The sequence below is a fragment of the Lytechinus variegatus genome, chromosome 2, assembly GCF_018143015.1.
Source record: "Lytechinus variegatus isolate NC3 chromosome 2, Lvar_3.0, whole genome shotgun sequence".
Taxonomy (NCBI): domain Eukaryota; kingdom Metazoa; phylum Echinodermata; class Echinoidea; order Temnopleuroida; family Toxopneustidae; genus Lytechinus; species Lytechinus variegatus.
In genome coordinates, this window is record NC_054741.1 from 32,786,091 (window position 1) to 32,803,109 (window position 17,019).

At 37.7% G+C, this 17,019-nt stretch overlaps 2 protein-coding genes across 2 annotated transcripts in view; both read right to left on the minus strand.

Moving 5' to 3' along the window:
* Nucleotides 1-17,019, minus strand: part of LOC121407886 (genetic suppressor element 1-like) — a 47,107-nt gene that overhangs the window by 23,950 nt on the left and 6,138 nt on the right. Inside the window, exons 2-4 of the mRNA XM_041599125.1 lie at nucleotides 12,956-13,128; nucleotides 8,353-8,477; nucleotides 7,599-7,805 (exon numbers count right to left, since the gene is read on the minus strand). Coding sequence (XP_041455059.1) covers nucleotides 7,599-7,771 — 173 coding nt within the window. The 5' untranslated portion in view covers nucleotides 7,772-7,805; nucleotides 8,353-8,477; nucleotides 12,956-13,128. The remainder of the gene's footprint in view (nucleotides 1-7,598; nucleotides 7,806-8,352; nucleotides 8,478-12,955; nucleotides 13,129-17,019) is intronic.
* The window catches only part of LOC121409748 (genetic suppressor element 1-like), a 63,798-nt gene continuing 55,127 nt past the window's right edge, over nucleotides 8,349-17,019 (minus strand). The window contains exons 4-5 of the mRNA XM_041601654.1: nucleotides 12,956-13,128; nucleotides 8,349-8,477 (exon numbers count right to left, since the gene is read on the minus strand). Of these exons, the coding sequence (XP_041457588.1) occupies nucleotides 8,349-8,477; nucleotides 12,956-13,128 (302 nt within the window). The remainder of the gene's footprint in view (nucleotides 8,478-12,955; nucleotides 13,129-17,019) is intronic.

Consider the following 17,019-nt stretch of genomic DNA (forward strand, 5'->3'; position numbering starts at 1 on the left):
TCACTCTGTGTTTAAAAACGAATCATTTTTCTTTGCCTTTAAAAAATTGAAGTCTAAACGCATCCTATGAATGGAGGGTTGCAGTTATTTCATCAATCTCAGCACTAACTAGCAAATCATTCTGACAGCATCCCAATCGTAATCACTTTGATTCAATCCACTTCCCTGGATCCTTGATACCACTTTTAATGAGGTTAACTTTGCAAGGTTTATTATGGATTTATACCGCCGATTTATACTTCTCTAAGTATTTCTATAAACCTTACGATAATAAACAGATCAAGATTCCAATTCTGTTTTAAATTTCATCTGATATTTCCTTTAAAGAATAATTCATACTGATAAGCCCCATAATTCTTCAATATTTTTTAAGGAGTCCATTTTTAATTTAAAAAACAGTTCACTAATCAGATAGATGAGAATTTAATGAAAAATAGAAATAAGGGTGGTGGTGTTGTCACAACCCCTGTTTTAACTACGGGTAACTTTAAATATAACTTGTAAAAGCTTGCAGTAATGATTGCACAGTCAACTTGGATACAATACAAAAAAGTACTTTTCTTAGAAATACATTCCTTATGTATTTATGTTGAGAGATGAGCTGGGCAGTGACTGATTAAACATTTAAAATGAATCAGACACATTCTTCCATGCACATTATTCTATGCTATCAACAAATATGTGTAAACAGATCGAGGTGAACGTGCTTCCTTTCAGAACATGGCTGTCTATCATAGAGAAACAAAAGACGCATTTAGGGTTAATCTAACTTGGCAAGACCTGGGTAACAAGGGCTGTTCATTTTCTTCTTTTAAACTTGAGGAAGGTGAAAGTCATTTTCAGTCAGCGGGATGGGAGGACAGCAGACATTGATCAGGGACCAAGATTAGGGGTTCTTCCTTCCTGGATAGCGCAATAATAGCAACCACAACAAAACGTCAAGTCATCTCTCATATCTGTCCTCCTAACATTAATGTTGTTCTCTCTTTGGAGAACCCGCTCGCCATTGCAAAGCCCCCTCCCCCCTGCAACGCATCCTGAACACCCAGTTCATCAAAATGTCACTTTATCACAACCGCCCGTGTTTGAGCATCTAAAGCTTCCCTATTTACTTCCCCAATACCTGGTTAAACCGAAAAACCAAGAAGACACATTGCTCACTCAAACAAGCAGTTCATCAAAATGTCAGGCCGACTGCTCTCGCGTTTAGAAGCATAAAGTGTCCCCGGTCTCCGGCTTTCTTCATCAATGCTTTTCTTAATAGATATAACTTGCCTTCTCCAATCACCAGTTCATCAATATGTCACTTGATGGATATCTTGTTTGGTTTTATCATCTTGCTTATTTCTAAAGAAAAGAAGAGGGTTACAGACTTGTCCATAGGAAGACAATCATCCACTTTGCGTACCTCATACGTCATTGTTATCCTCAATGACCTAGGGGATTTCCTTCTCAGAGCGCCCGCTTTTCAAGGTCTCGAAGCAAATAATACAAAATCAGGATGAAGTAACATACACGTGCGTAAGCAGACAGCTGGCATGATAACAGACACAATAGAAATATAATCGAACAGTCTTCAAGTGTTTGATCATTGGGAGATTAAAGATGATTGTTGTAAAGCAATTCGAGCTAAGATACGTTGATTCTAAATTAATTTTACATTAGTTGATACTCCAATTTCATTTTTAAAACAAAGTATTCCACGATATCAGAGTTGATTTTTACAATGTGAATTGCCCTTTTCTTAGCCAAGACATACGGGCCAAAATCATCAAACTCTCAACACAACCAGTACATCATCTAAATTTTTATTTTCACTTATTATTTTTTTTTTATATTTTACAATATTTCTCAGCCTACTATATTTACAAACTTTATTTGTATTACAGAAAACATTGTCTCATCAAAATCTAACCATTTATTTTTATTGCGTACAATAATCTCTCTCTCTCACTTTCTTCCCCTTTTCTTATTCTTTCTTCTTTATCTCTTCCTCTCCCTGCCCTAAATCTCCCTTCTCTTCCATACTTAAAATCTCCACCTCATTCTTACTCTCTCTGCCCCTTCTCTCTCTCTCTCGCTCATATCCATTTTCATCTTTTTTTTTTCTTACACTCAATCCTCAGCATCAATGAAAGCGATCAGTCAGATCAGGGACTGGTGAGCTGGAATTAATGAAAGAGCTCTCGCCGTTATCCCCCACCTTCCACTATCCTGCCATTCCCCCCCCCCCCTCAGCTACCCTCCCCCATACTTCCCCCTACACCATCCACCAACCTCCTCCTTCCCAAGATACTTCTTTGTCAAGGGTCTCTACCCAAGTACAGAATTATTCTTAAAATGCCACATGGGCAATTACACCCCATGAAAAGCACGGCTGCGTACAAATACAAGTGGCAGTAAGCTTCAGGAATGACGTCTCTACCTTGACGCAGTCAGCATGTACTTTTCCACTTGCACGAATCAGGCAAGTGAACTCTTATAGGTTTTTTACACTACGTTTTCTCAACCCTATACTATTATTTATTTATCCTTTTTACACAGGCTGAATTTTCTGCCTAACCGCAGCTAAGGAAATGCTTAGTGCTTGGTTTTGTCACGCACAATTCAGAAATCCTGGACAAGTGGTAGCCATTCATGGGTGCTTGTCTCTGATCGGACAAGAGCGATGGCTTCATTGCTTCAAGGTCATACATCAAGCAACATCATAGGATTGGCCGGGTTTCTTTTTACACCAGCCACTCTTAACCCTGGTTAGGCTAACCCTGCTATTATGCAGGGCCAAATAATCATGTACTATAAGTGGGGTTAGCCCACTTTGCAAAAACATTGTGTGAAAAGAAAGTGAGCTAAGCTTAACTCTGTACTATAAGTGGGGCTAAATTGCAATTTAGCCCCACCTATAGTACGGGGTTAAGGAAATTTTGTAAGTGTAAAAAGCATTTCTGAGAGCATCAATGGAGGTTTGTGGAGTGGGGAGGTCTCTGAGTGGAAACAAAGTGATGGAAGGATAGCCTTTCTCATTAGGCATCATCTTCAGGCCAGGAGTTGCCCTCGTCGGAGGTTTCTACACATTTCCAAAGAATGTTAACAACAGCTACACATTGAAATAGTCTGGTCTGTTAGCGTCAAAAATGCCCTACTTGTGGACACGGTGGACAAAAGCATGATTTTTTCTCCAGACCTTTGTTTATATATAAGAATTAAGAATGGGGTATGCTCCAAAAAATCTGGCTGCAGGAACAGTGAAAAAATGGGTGAAAATGTCAGAATTTATGAGTTCAGATTTGTCTGATATATAGACTAGCGCTAGTGCAAAACTCAATAGCAGTGCATTATTTTGCATTGGATTAGTTCTTGAATTCAGACCCTTTTTGAACAGATCTTCTGTTTGTCCTGGCATCTCAATGCACCAAGTATCTGAATGAAGATGCTAACCAAGCCGAAGGGTGACGGTGGAGGGGGTCGAATGTTGGTGTGTATGTACATATTTTGGTCTTGGGGTAAAGGTGTGCAAGACACATTTTTTGCATGTGTTGGAAATTGTGTTGCCATGGTAACAGTGTATTATTGCAAAAATAAGGTACAAATCTTGCAGTTAGAACCAGTTCCTCTGTTTTTAACCGATTCTCATGAAATTTGGCACACACATCGGTCTTGAGGTAAAGATGTCTAAGACACACTTTTGTGTGTCTTTCAGAAATCTTGTTGCCATGGTAACAACATATTATCTGGTGAAAATTGGGGAAAAAACCTTACAATTCAAAATGTTTCATCAGTTTTCAATCAATTTTCATGAAATTTGGCACACACATTGGTATTGAAGTAAATATGAACAAGGCACTTTTTTGTGTGTGTTTCCAAACAACATGATTATATGGCAAAATTTAGGTAAAAACCTTGCAATTTGAACTATTTCATCAGTTTTTTTTTTTAACCAATTCTCATGAAATAATTATGGCTCAAACATTGGCCTTGAGGTAAAGATGTGCAAGAACCTTTTGTCAGAGAGTGCATTGCCTTGGTAACCACATTTAGCCAGAAATATGGGGAAAACTCATTGTGGATCAGTCTACCTCTCAGTTTTCAGCCTGTGCTCATAAAAGTTGACACAAATATTCATTTTGGGTAAAGATTCATATTCAGTATTAAAAGGGAATCAAGCCTTGGTCATAATGTTGTGTGCATGGAAAAGGAGAAAAATAAGAATGGTGAAAGTTTTAAAGAAATCGGACAAGCAAAATATAGTTATGGCTGCTTTAAAATTAAGATCCCTAAGGCTACAAGTATGTAGAATTCAAATTGGTAACTGGGTAAGTAAATTATGACAAGGGGTGGGGCCGCAAGGACAACTTTCCCATAAGACTAGTAGTTATCAGGATTTTTGGTTTTCTCCTAAATCCCTATTCCATTGGGGCCGTAGTATAAACTCGGTAGTATGTTTTATGTCCTCATGAAAGAAAGATATAATTTGAAGTAAAACTTTTGAAAAAAGAAATTTTAGCTAATTAATTATTCCAGTACATGGAAGAGTGGTCCTTGCCTTCTTAAATCACTGTGACATCACATATGCGGTCAATTTGAAGTCTTCATGGGTATAGTGATTACCAATGTTTATAAGTTTAATATGTTCACAACTTTGTTATGGTTTGTCCGATATTGTTCAAACTTTGACCTATAAACTTGTCTGATTTTTCATTTTCCTCTAAAAACAAGTGTTTATTTGGGTTTGAGTCCCCTTTATAATGTCATATAATAGTGCAGGGTATTAATCACCTTCAATAATATTTATAGGCTTTTTTGGGGGGGGGGCGGAGAAGGTCCTTAAAAACTGACAACATAAAAATATAGAAGGTTAAAGGCCATGACCATGAGGAACTTTAACACTCTTAAAAATCACCCCTTACATTTTTTATTTTGGGGGGGGGGGCTTTAGAAACTTGCAACATAAAGATTAAAATGAAATTATAACGACTAGGAACTTAACCCCCCCCCCCCAAAAAAAAGGGAAATCCTTTACACTTCAGCATATTAATTTAAAGCCTCAAACATTCTGCTTTGAAAAAAAAGTTTCCGGTGTCCAATTAATCAATGTTTTATTTGAAGCATGAAGCAGGGGCTGTCACAGAAATATACTGAAAAAAATTAAATGAAAGAAAATATGAGGCTAAAATCTATTGTGCACTTAGGTATATTTTTGATATGGTATGTTACTGAGTCATGGATTTGCAAGTGAACTTCTAAAACAAATGCAGATATTTTTGTATATATTTATATTTCTATAATAATTAGTTGCATGATTAAAGGTACACTTTAAAATATGTCAGAAAAAATATACTTAAAGAGAGACAGGAAACAGAAGGAGATGGAATGGTGAAGCTCAAAATCAAGAGTGATGTGAAAGTTAAAAAGAAATAGTAGGAACGGAATATGGATAAAAGACTGAGTAGGAGAATATAAATAAACAATGGTTAATTGGGTACTGTAATTTTTTTTTATCAAATCAGAATGCATTAAGCTTCAAATGAATGGTCTGAAGTGCAAAGGACTCTTCTTATATACCTTTGGAGGGGGGGGGGGGGCATTTTCTGCTAAAAAGTATTATCAGCCCCCTATTTTTTCGGGGGGGGGGGTTAATTTCCTAGTCATAATCCTTTAACTGTAATTTTAATGAGGTCATTTTCTAAAGACCCACCCCCCCCAAAAAAAGAGAGTAATGTCTAGCTTTAAAAATGCATTGACCCCTGACTGAGGGACAAAGGTTTGGAAAATCAGCTGTTGAAAGTAGAAGGGGTACACATTTTGTTTTGCTTGCCAGTGTTGGAACTCCTCTGCTTCAGCAGAAGGTTTCATTTTTACCCAGTGTACCTCCAGCCTATATGCCCTTAAGGGGATGCGTTTTTTTAAGAGTGTTTATCATTTTTATGTTTCTAATGGCCACTGCCTTTAACCTTCTTTGATGTCAGATTTAAAGGACTAATCCTGCCCCTTCCCCCCAACCCAGAAATATTAATGAAGGTGATTAATACCCCCACATTCTAATGCAGAGAAGACATTTAGAATTTAATATGAATCCTTACCCTAAGATGAATATTTCTTCCAATTTTTATGAGCACTGACTAAAAACAGGGGAAGAAGTTTGATCCACAAGTTTTCCTACATTTCTGGCTATCATATGTGGCTACCCTGGTAATGCACTCTCTGACAAATGCAAAAAAAAAAGATTCTTGCACATCTTTACCCCAAGGCCAATGTGTGAGCCAAATTTCACGAGAATTGGTTCAAAACTGATGAAGTAGTTCAAATTGCAAGGTTTTTACCTAAATTTTGCCATATAATATGTTGTTCCCATGGCAACACAATTTTGGAAACACACACAAAAAGTGCCTTGTACATCTTTACTTCAATACCAATGTGTGTGCCAAATTTCATGAAAATTGATTGAAAACTGATGAAACAGTTTGAATTGTAAGGTTTTTTCCCCAATTTTCACCAGATAATATGTTGTTACCATGGCAACAAGATTTCTGAAAGACACACAAAAGTGTGTCTTAGACATCTTTACCTCAAGACCGATGTGTGTGCCAAATTTCATGAGAATCGGTTAAAAACAGAGGAACTGGTTCTAACTGCAAGATTTGTACCTTATTTTTGCAATAATACACTGTTACCATGGCAACACAATTTCCAACACATGCAAAAAATGTGTCTTGCACACCTTTACCCCAAGACCAAAATATGTACATACACACCAACATTCAACCCCCTCCACCGTCACCCTTCGGCTTGGTTAGCATCTTCATTCAGATACTTGGTGCATTGAGATGCCAGGACAAACAGAAGATCTGTTCAAAAAGGGTCTGAATTCAAGAACTAATCCAATGCAAAATAATGCACTGCTATTGAGTTTTGCACTAGCGCTAGTCTATATATCAGACAAATCTGAACTCATAAATTCTGACATTTTCACCCATTTTTTCACTGTTCCTGCAGCCAGATTTTTTGGAGCATACCCCATTCTTAATTCTTATACATAAACAAAGGTCTGGAGAAAAAATCACGCTTTTGTCCACCGTGTCCACATAATTCCGCTAACTGACCAGACTAAAAAACCTTGTAATGATAACACCTCACCATCGGTTTATTTCATAAGTAAAGTGAAGGCAATCGGAGGAAAAATGGGACAGATGTTCGCTGGGCTGGGGGAATTGGTTGGGAAGAAGCATATCATGTATTTGTCATCTAAATACTCAGAATTGGTCATTCAGTAGTCCAAAGTGTTGAATCCATACTTAACCCCATTGAAAGGGGGTGGTTGGATACATCTTACACTTAAGGCAAACACCCTTATCCTTTGCGTTCTCCGCCCTCAACCCAACCCTACAACCTTCTTCCATGTATTCTTTGGCCATCCTGTTCTTCTCGAAGCACCCACCTTGAACTCAAAGCCCTTAAAATATGCCAGCCAACCCTCCTCAGCACATGCCCACACCAACATACACCATCTGCATTGACCGACCGGTCCATCGATTAAAAAGAAGGTAGATGATACAGAGAAAAAAAATCATGAATGACAAGAGAAAATGTCTTTCACAAACCTGAAAGCTGGATACTGAAGGTTTGCTGGTGTCAGGAACGCAGGATGGAATGGATACGAGGAGATCTGAGCCATGGCAGCGGGGTCGTAGGATGCCAGAGGGTGGGGCGTGGCTGTCGGGGGTCGGATGGGGTCTTCGCCGGCACGGTATGGCTGGAAACCCCTCCCTGCCATCTCCTCCGACTTGCTCGGTAGTTGGGCTAGAGGTCTGTCAAGGATATCCCAAAGAGAATCACAAGTTTATTCACTGCTTGATTATTTTCTAAACAAATTTCTACAGACCAAAACCAAAACATTTATCCTGATAATTATTTTTCATTTTATCTGTCATGTTTCGGCCTTTGTCCCAAAGACATTTTGGTGTTGATTCCCTGTCCTAAAAGTAAAACACAGTCACATTACTCCTTGATCTTTTTTTTGTGAATTATAACTGATCCAAATGAACTGAAATTGATCTCACCTCTCATCTCTAATTGACAAACTAAGATCAATCTTCATCAAATCGATATTGAATGAATTTCAACAAAATACTGAAGTAACTGAACAAATATTCAATAATCTTGGAATATCACAATACCAGATGTTTTAGAAAGATGATAACATCAACTATGAATGTGCTCGAACTGCCAATCAGCAGCATGTTACGTATATGAATCTAATACAGCTGCAATTTCCCTGATATTTCAAGAGTTAGGAAATACATTTTAAGAACACATTAGGCAATGAAGAAAATGATTAAAATTTCAATCTCTCACCTCCTTGGACCTAGACCTAGACTGGGGCTTTCTTTTCCTCTCCAGATAGAAGACGCACCCTCTCCTGACAGCGAACGACCGAGGCTACGATCTACAGAGTTGCTCTGGCTTCTTCTTTCAAGCTCCTATAAAATAAAATAACATAGATAGATGAATTTTACTAAAGCTGTGCCTCAGGGGATTAGTTATGTTGCCTGAGTTATGATCATACTTTTATTCTTTTTACTACAAGATAGAAATTTGAAACATCTTCATACATCGCATTTATCACATTATCAAGACAAACAGGGGAAAAATTTCATACAAACAGTCGAAGACCCAAAAGGGTTAGACGCTACACCATTTCAGTCCATATTTTTGTGCACACTGGTTGTCCCATTTAAGATATGGTGTCTAATCAGGCTAAATTACTATAAGCTCCTTAAAACATTGTTTTCATTTATTTTTGTCATTTTGATTTATTCATTTTTCAATATCTATGATTTTTTTGCAGCCACAAGGGCTGAATTCATTTGAATCCAGGCAAAGACAAAGAATTCAAAACCAATACTGGTTTCAATCTTAAATCCTGATAAGGGAATGTTACAATGTGTTATGTATGTATCAAACAGTAGATATCATAATCAATCATTCTAAGTCAAAAAATACAAGTATATCTATATTATTTTAGGTCAATTTTTGCTAGATTTGAAGTTAATAACTAGACTTTACTGCCTGGGTGCTGGATGCTCATCACTAGAATATTTCTCATCCAGTCCCAGTTATAATTCTAATACCCTGTTTTGATTAACCTTTCTTTTAGTTGTATTGTGAACTAATATATGTTCATCACACAGACACAAGAACTGATCTTTCAAAAGTTTAATGATATCCTTAAACCTATTTTTTTCCCACTTACGAAAGAAATTGCCTATGATTATATTTTATTAATGATATATGCAATGAATTTGTTGACAACTATCTTGACGAACAGGTCATAACTGTTTTGATCAGCAGTACAAAGAGGGCGTACGTGTTTGATGTAAGGTTTGTTTTATAGGTCTTCTAATTCATAATTCATGCACCTAGAACCAAGAAGGCCAAGTCATTACTATAATCTCATCTTTAATCTTCTTTGTCATACAGTAGCCTGCATCTATCACTGCTTCAGACAGAGGAAAATCAGTTGGGCAGCTCCAAATCACAAGATTCCCGAAAGAAACACAATTGACATTTTCGTTCTGTAAAATCCTTTTCCACATGCTTGAACCATAACCTCACTCTCTTCGATTATTACTATTAATGCATTTGATGAATTCAGTAAATACACATCTATAAATTGTGATAAAAAATATGTGAAACATAATCGCAATAGCTAACAAAGATAACATAAAAATTGAGCAGAAAGTAGAAAAAATAATTATCCATTTCATGTTCCTACAATGATGATGTGGTGATCATTATCAATATAGTGTGCGCATTTTAGAAGAAATGTTTGCTTTGTCGATATGTGTAATTTGATAGATAAATGCAGATAATCAAAATTCATACAAATTTGGAAATTTGGCTCAATATATGACCACATATTGCACATGAAATTGAAAACCTATTTATCTGCTGAGAGATGAAAATTATATTAAAGACACATAATGACTGATCGATTGGAGAGATTCCTTCTTAGAATTGTAATTTCTTTGACGATTAATTTAGTATAGAGATAAGGAAAGCTGCGCACAACCAAGAAATAATGACATCCATGACTCTGTGATATTGGGAGATGACTACTTCCACTTTGACATCTGTGTTGAATAAATGTGAAAATTGTGTCATGTCAATACAATTGCCTGTATCCTGAGAGAGCGAACATCTCATAAAATTGGCATGGCCGAGCCAACGATAGGACAGGTCCACGCGAGGAGTCGGCAAAACTCATTGTATCAGTATTTGCTTGCTTTTTACCTCTCTTCCCAAACTTCATCTTTGTTTGTGCAGAGGACTCTGGCCACGAAAATGGTAAATAGAGAATTGGTGTAATTTTCGATGAGACTAATTGCTACGAGTTGAGGTAAAAGTGAGTTTGGGTGGTCCTCTTCAGGACCAACATACTGTGTGCCCACAAAATAAATACATGGTGTACCGTGAAACCACTACACTCCTTAATCGCCATGGAAACTAAACCATTCAGAATTAACCCTGGATTGCAATGAAGATGCACTGAGCCGGCCGGTTTTGGCTATTGACTAGATGAATTTGTTTTATGATTGACAGGTGAAGACACCCCTGGATTTGGACCCAGTTGAATTCATTGAATTGTATGCTGTTCAAAACAAAACATCTCAACGGTATGTGCTCTATCTATAGTCAAGTCTTTCTTTCTTTTTCTTTGCATATTCAGCCCACTAGGGACGATGAGGAAGGGGTTTCTAACACTCATTTTCATAGAATAGAGCTTTTCAGGTTTCACTCTTGAGCTGAAGCAATTTGGAGAGTGTTTTATCAAGCACCTAGTCAGAGATATTCATTGACTTATTTGTTCTGAGCCAATCAGACGCACAGATTTCGGTAGCTTTTAACAGCTGCAAGTGAAAGTTGCCATTTGTTTCACCAAACGACCGATGAAAACGCACCTTGATAAAGTGCAGAGAGAGTGCATCGCTATCCGTCTGACAAGTTTTCCTTGTGTTCCGATGTACGTGAGTTTGATGAGGCTTGCATTTATTTGTGGTAGCTAAAGATATGGAGAGGGGTTTCAGTAAGCTGGCAGTATTGATTTACTCAAACCCGACAGCTCAGCCATGAAGCAAATAGTATCTTAGTAAACGCTACATGGGCATTCGTTGCTCCTGCGACTGTCAAGTCTCCAAGGCACTTCAACAAATACCGCGGCAAGTTTCCAGATGACTTGGAATATCACAGGGATTTATTTCTAATTTTTACAACTCCTCCGGCAATGGCGAATATCAGAGGAATTTATTTCTAATTTTTACAACTCCTCCGGCAAAGGCGGTAGGAGGCAAAGGTGTGCTTCACTGCTTGGGAGGTATTTTACATTTTATCTCAATTGTTTGAAAATAGCTTCCTTTTAATAATAGATCAGTTAATGACAAGATAATTTTTTCAACCAAAGTTAGTTATCTGATTTGGGGGGACATGCCACTAGCCTTAACTTCTATTTCAATGGTCCAACCACTTTTTTACTTTCAAGGATTATTTTGGTGAATAAAAAGGGGGGGGGGGTAAAATCACCAACACTGTACACACCATCTTCTATTTTGTAATGTAACTCTATTTCTCCCCCATCTTTTTTAGTACATTGTATAGAACATGAATTAGTAATGTGCAAAGAGGAGAGCAGATATTCCTGCAGGCGCCTAGCTAAGGTCTGTTAGTCAACTATTAGGGCAGGACTAAAGACTTTGGCTAATTATTCGTGTAATAACTGTGGGCAATCAACAGTGAATGCGTGAAAAGTGGGTCTACATGTATCTTCCCGAGCCTTCAAGCAAATCTTGTCTTTCCATAAAGCTTTGTTTCAGGGAAAGTTATCAGTTAAACTTGGGAGGGGTGGTGGTGTACATTTATTCCGGGCCCCCATCTTACAACTTAGAGTTATGATTGATCTGATCAGCCACAACTATGGAAAGCCAGCAACATCAACATCTAAAATGAATGTTTGTTCAAAATATTCTCTAGATGTAATGCATAATCACACATTCATCATTTTCTGAAATATTCAGTGTGCTTCACTGTGTTTACAAAGCACATAATGCAAATTTCCTGGGGAAAATTTTTTGACATTGTTGGATTTCCATATAGTTTAAGACGGTCGGATCAATCATAACTCTTTGTAGTACGGCCGGCGCCCTGATATTGCTGTTCATTATAATTCGTATCACTATGGCAATTACACAACCCTTGAAAGGAAGAAAGAATATTCTGTCCTTGGTAGCAGAGAAATTAGAATTGCCCATTCTTTAAATCTTTTTAAAAAGCACATCCTTTTCAATTCAGGTCTTATCTCTTTACTCTTCAACTCATTTTGACATTGATTCATGAGTGTCTTTCCCTATTAACGGCATGCACTGCCAAACCTTTCTGGAAAGACCACTCACAGGAAAACAGAAATTGCGACCACTGTAGACAGATAAAACGAGATAAATTTCTTGCTCTACAGAAGTAAAATACACAGCCACAGCACTACAAAAACATTACTCTCTTAAATAGCGATAATAATAGCTGGATTTATAAAGCGCTTTTTGCCAGAGGATACAAAACGCTGCTATCATTACCTCGGCTTTAGCTCGAGCTACCATCACTGGCGCTCAGTGCATGCAAGGAATTAATCCTACCGGGTACCCATTCACCTCACCTGGGTCGAGTGCAGCACAGTGTGGATACATTTCTTGCTGAAGGAAAACATGCCATGGCTAGGATTGGAAGCCACGACCCTGTTTGAAAGGAGAGTCAGAACTACTAGACCACGACAGTACCAATGATGGCCTGTATAAGTTGAAAGTGAAGGATTAAGCTGCACAACTTTATCTTCTATAGAGATTTTTGCTGTTTTCTGAGGGGGTGGGGGAGAAAGACCTAAAATGTAAGACGATGACAGTGAAAGACTTACCCTTCTGGAATCCAGGGCAGAACTGGTGGTGTGGGTGGGGGCAATGGTAACCACTGGAGGGCTTGAGGTAGGGACCACGAGGGGCGAAGGTCCTAGGTGGTACTTGGACGGGGTGGAGGCGGAGCTACGTGTTGTACTGGCAGGTGACGTTCTAGGTGAGATCTCATCTGGGCCTGGGCGGGGAAAACAGACAAGAAAACTGGTTATGTATCAAATAAAATTCATGGAAAATGTCTTTGCAGATTGGAAAACCCCTTTTACGTTCTGGTCTTCAAAGAGAAGACACACATTGTAACATACAATTGGTGGTATTCTAGCTTTTTCACTCTGGCATAGGTTATACAACTTAACATCAACGAGGCCTACGTCATTACATTACAAAGCCATTAATGTTGTACGTTTTCATTAGAATACCAAAAAGAACCCCAATACAGAAACAACAACACAACACCACACTATCAAGACATGTAAGCATTATGGGCATCATGTTTGCAATAGGTTTGTTCTTGTAACTATGTAGAAATTCAGATAAAAAACATTAAATAAACAAGTAGAGTTTAAATTACAATATATATATATAATCTTAACATAATGAAACCAACAGACTATAAGTTTATCAAGCCATTAATCAGCAAAGATTTAAAATTGATAATACAAGATCCTAGTTTATTGGGATTTTCAAATATTTAAAGTCATCTCAAGTGAAGCTGAAATGATCTTTGCATGAACGTCAGTTATCGCTACTGGTTCTGGTGCGAAAAAACTGAATATCAATACCATAAATTATAGCATTCTGAATACAGCGCAAACAAATTCTCCCAACTTCTTGCACATCATTCTCCTCCAAACTCATGTTACACAGACAAGGAGAAAGAGATTTGCAACTTTACACCACAAGAACCTATCTCTTTTCCAACGATGAAGAAAACACCTTCATCTCTTTCACTCTTTTTACCTCTTAAACGACACCCCCCCCCTCCATTCGTTGTGAGCACAGTGAGACATCAACTAATGGCCATCTTCACGAACTGGTAGCATCTTCAGAATTTCACCACTCCTGGAATACTTATAGTGATACAAAATCTTTATCCATGATGTATTCTTTAAAACTCTGTATTACATGCCCTCCTCTAGAAGGAACACATGATCTACTGAAAGATGTGATAAAAGAGGCAATTTAAGTGAAATATATACTAAAGTAATGGGGAGAGTTGTTCACAAGTGACAACACAACTTTGTCGCATTGTCAATTTGAGGATCTCCACAGCATTAGAAATCACAATATTCAAATGCTCATAACTTTCTCATTATTTGTCTGATTTTTCTCAAACTTTCATTGATATTTTTCTTTTGATTTTTTTCTGTTTTCACACAAGCTATCTTGTTCCAAATGTTTCATTCTTCTTTAACATGATTCACACAATATCCATCGAGTCAAACCTACCCTGAGAGACGTTTCTTTTCCAACAAAAAATAGCAATATCACGTCTTGGTGTCCTACCAGTGAATCTCATTCAGTAAATCCTTTTACTGATCTGGTTCAGCCGAGCAATGCTTTCAACAGAATTCGTCATCTATTTATCAGTGATTTTGCTGACATCATTAGTATGTACTTGAATATTTATACAAACTAGAGAAACAAACCTGTTTACAAAAAACACAATGCATGAGAGGCTTCATTATCGACTCGGTTGACGTCAATTCCACTAATTTTTTTCTTTTGTCATTAAATTTGATGCAAGTACTGCGTGGAAAGGGGTGGAGGTGGTATTGGGGGCGGGCTTCATCAGAAATGTTGCAGCAACATTCAGCAAACAAACCTTGGAAATATTTTTTTTGTACAGGATATCTGCGTCCCCAAAAGTGACATTATTTTGTGGCGAGCACAAAAAAGTAAAAAAAAAATTGTAACTAGAATGATGATTCCAGTGAAAAATAAGGCTAATGACGAAAATTAAGCACGTGTGAAACCAAACTAGAACAGATTAGAATCACAATCGCTAATCACATTCACGTATGAAAAGGCCTTATAGGTTTTGTGAAAACCCGCAACAAACCCTGGTTGATAGATAGGAAACCAGAACTCACACAAGGACGGATTGTATAGGTGGTTACCCGCATCTGTCAGACGTACTGCTGACGTTTCGTGTCATAGGATCAGACTCATAAAGGCAAAGACAAAGGCTGCAGTCCCTGCCCAGATTATAGCTTATACGGGACAATAACGGATTAAAATGAATTATCTCTAGAAAACTATTAGAAAACATAAGAAGCCCTAGGCTGATGCAGGCAGACCTACGTCAAACCCAGCAGAAGGGACGTAAACAATGAATGGAAGCAGAATGCACACATCCTAATAACATCATCAAAAGGTAATTAATGTGATCTAGTAGAGGAAGAAAACTTAAGAAGTGTTTGATTCAATGAAAAATCGCCTGAAGTCTTAGAAATGGATGATGAGAAGATGCTCAACGTAATACGTCATGAGAAAAGAGATATCGAAGAAACCCCGTCTCATGCGGCCTAACCTGGTGACCTGTGCATCAAATGCATTCTTGGGTTCCACAGTGTGCCATTTGGACATTTGAACAGTGTGCAAACGATGATTCAAACCGTTACACAATAAAATTTGAATGCATTTGGTGACATCAATCGCATAGTGCTTTAGAATTATAAATTCAATGAAATGTCATTATATCTTTCAAAGTTCATGATGAATACGTACCTCTTTCACAGATATACAAGTATAAAACAACATATCTGATTATGTCTATTGGACAGGGTATATTTCTGAAAATGCTTTAAAAACTACTCTTGTATCAGTTTCTTCTTTTTTCTTCAGACATTGAAATGAGGGTGGGGTTCCCTTGTATGGGAATTTAATAGTAAGGCAGAGTTGCTAACCCAAACAAAAAAATATCAGCATTATAAAAAGTTGAAAATTACTATTTGGTGAGGCAATCGGTTTTTTAAAAAGAAATACCATAGAGAAAACACATAAATAGAAAAAAGTAATTTGCATGAAACCATCAGCATTGCCTCATTTTTCAGTACTTAATAATGAAAATCAATGTACCACTTGGCTTCTCTGCTCATCATTCAGTTTCAGTATTTATGAATTCTGAAACAATAAATACAAATCAATAAACAATGTAAAATATGACAACCCTATAGATCAAGATTACAGTCTTCATGGCACAAAAACTGAAAACCCCATTGCCGAAGCACGGAAACGGCACCTACACCCTTTTATATGCCCTAAATCCGAGGGCTCAATAACCAAGGACTGGATATGCAAAGGGGGCAAACGAGTGTCCAAGCAAACAAGACCTTGTGTACAAAGCCTTCCTGCGCAAAGTGACGCCAAGTGATGCTGCCCAAGTATGAAGAAAGGAGGATTCTAGGCTTTCATTTCCTCTCGCTCCACAAATCGGACCGACAGTCAAGGTGTCACATTCACATTAGCCTCGTTCCAAGGGGACATTCTTCTAACTTGCTGATGATCATTACTGACTAGGGTTGAGTAGAAAACATGTATTACAAAATTGACACCTTGGAGAATCTCAACGTCGTCGGCACCCTATACAAATTCCTGATGATTTATACAGAGGTCTGGCAAGGTATACTGATTCTCCCCCCATGATCAATTCATTGCCTGTTATAACAACAAACATGATTACATACTTACTACATGTAGGCCTTTGCTTTAATTTTAAGTGTTATTGATGTTTTTTTTGTTTAGGATATTTAAATCTATAATATCACTGCACTATATGCTTTTCAGACTTTTTTCTTATATCCGGGCAATCTTTACCCTATATTTTTGTGGGCGGGTGCGACATTATACCTTAACCCCACGCTGCTTGCTTAACCTCAACCTAGGACTACCACACAGTTCATTAACATAGATGATTTTGCTACACGGCGCATGTGTAACGTGACATTTTGACTTAGCTGTGATTGGTTAACGTTTTTAATTCCTCCTTTCCAGAGCAAAGTTTGGTTTCAGACTACAGCTTGTAGTATTGCGATTGCCTGGCAAGCATCAAAATAAGCTGGTTTAC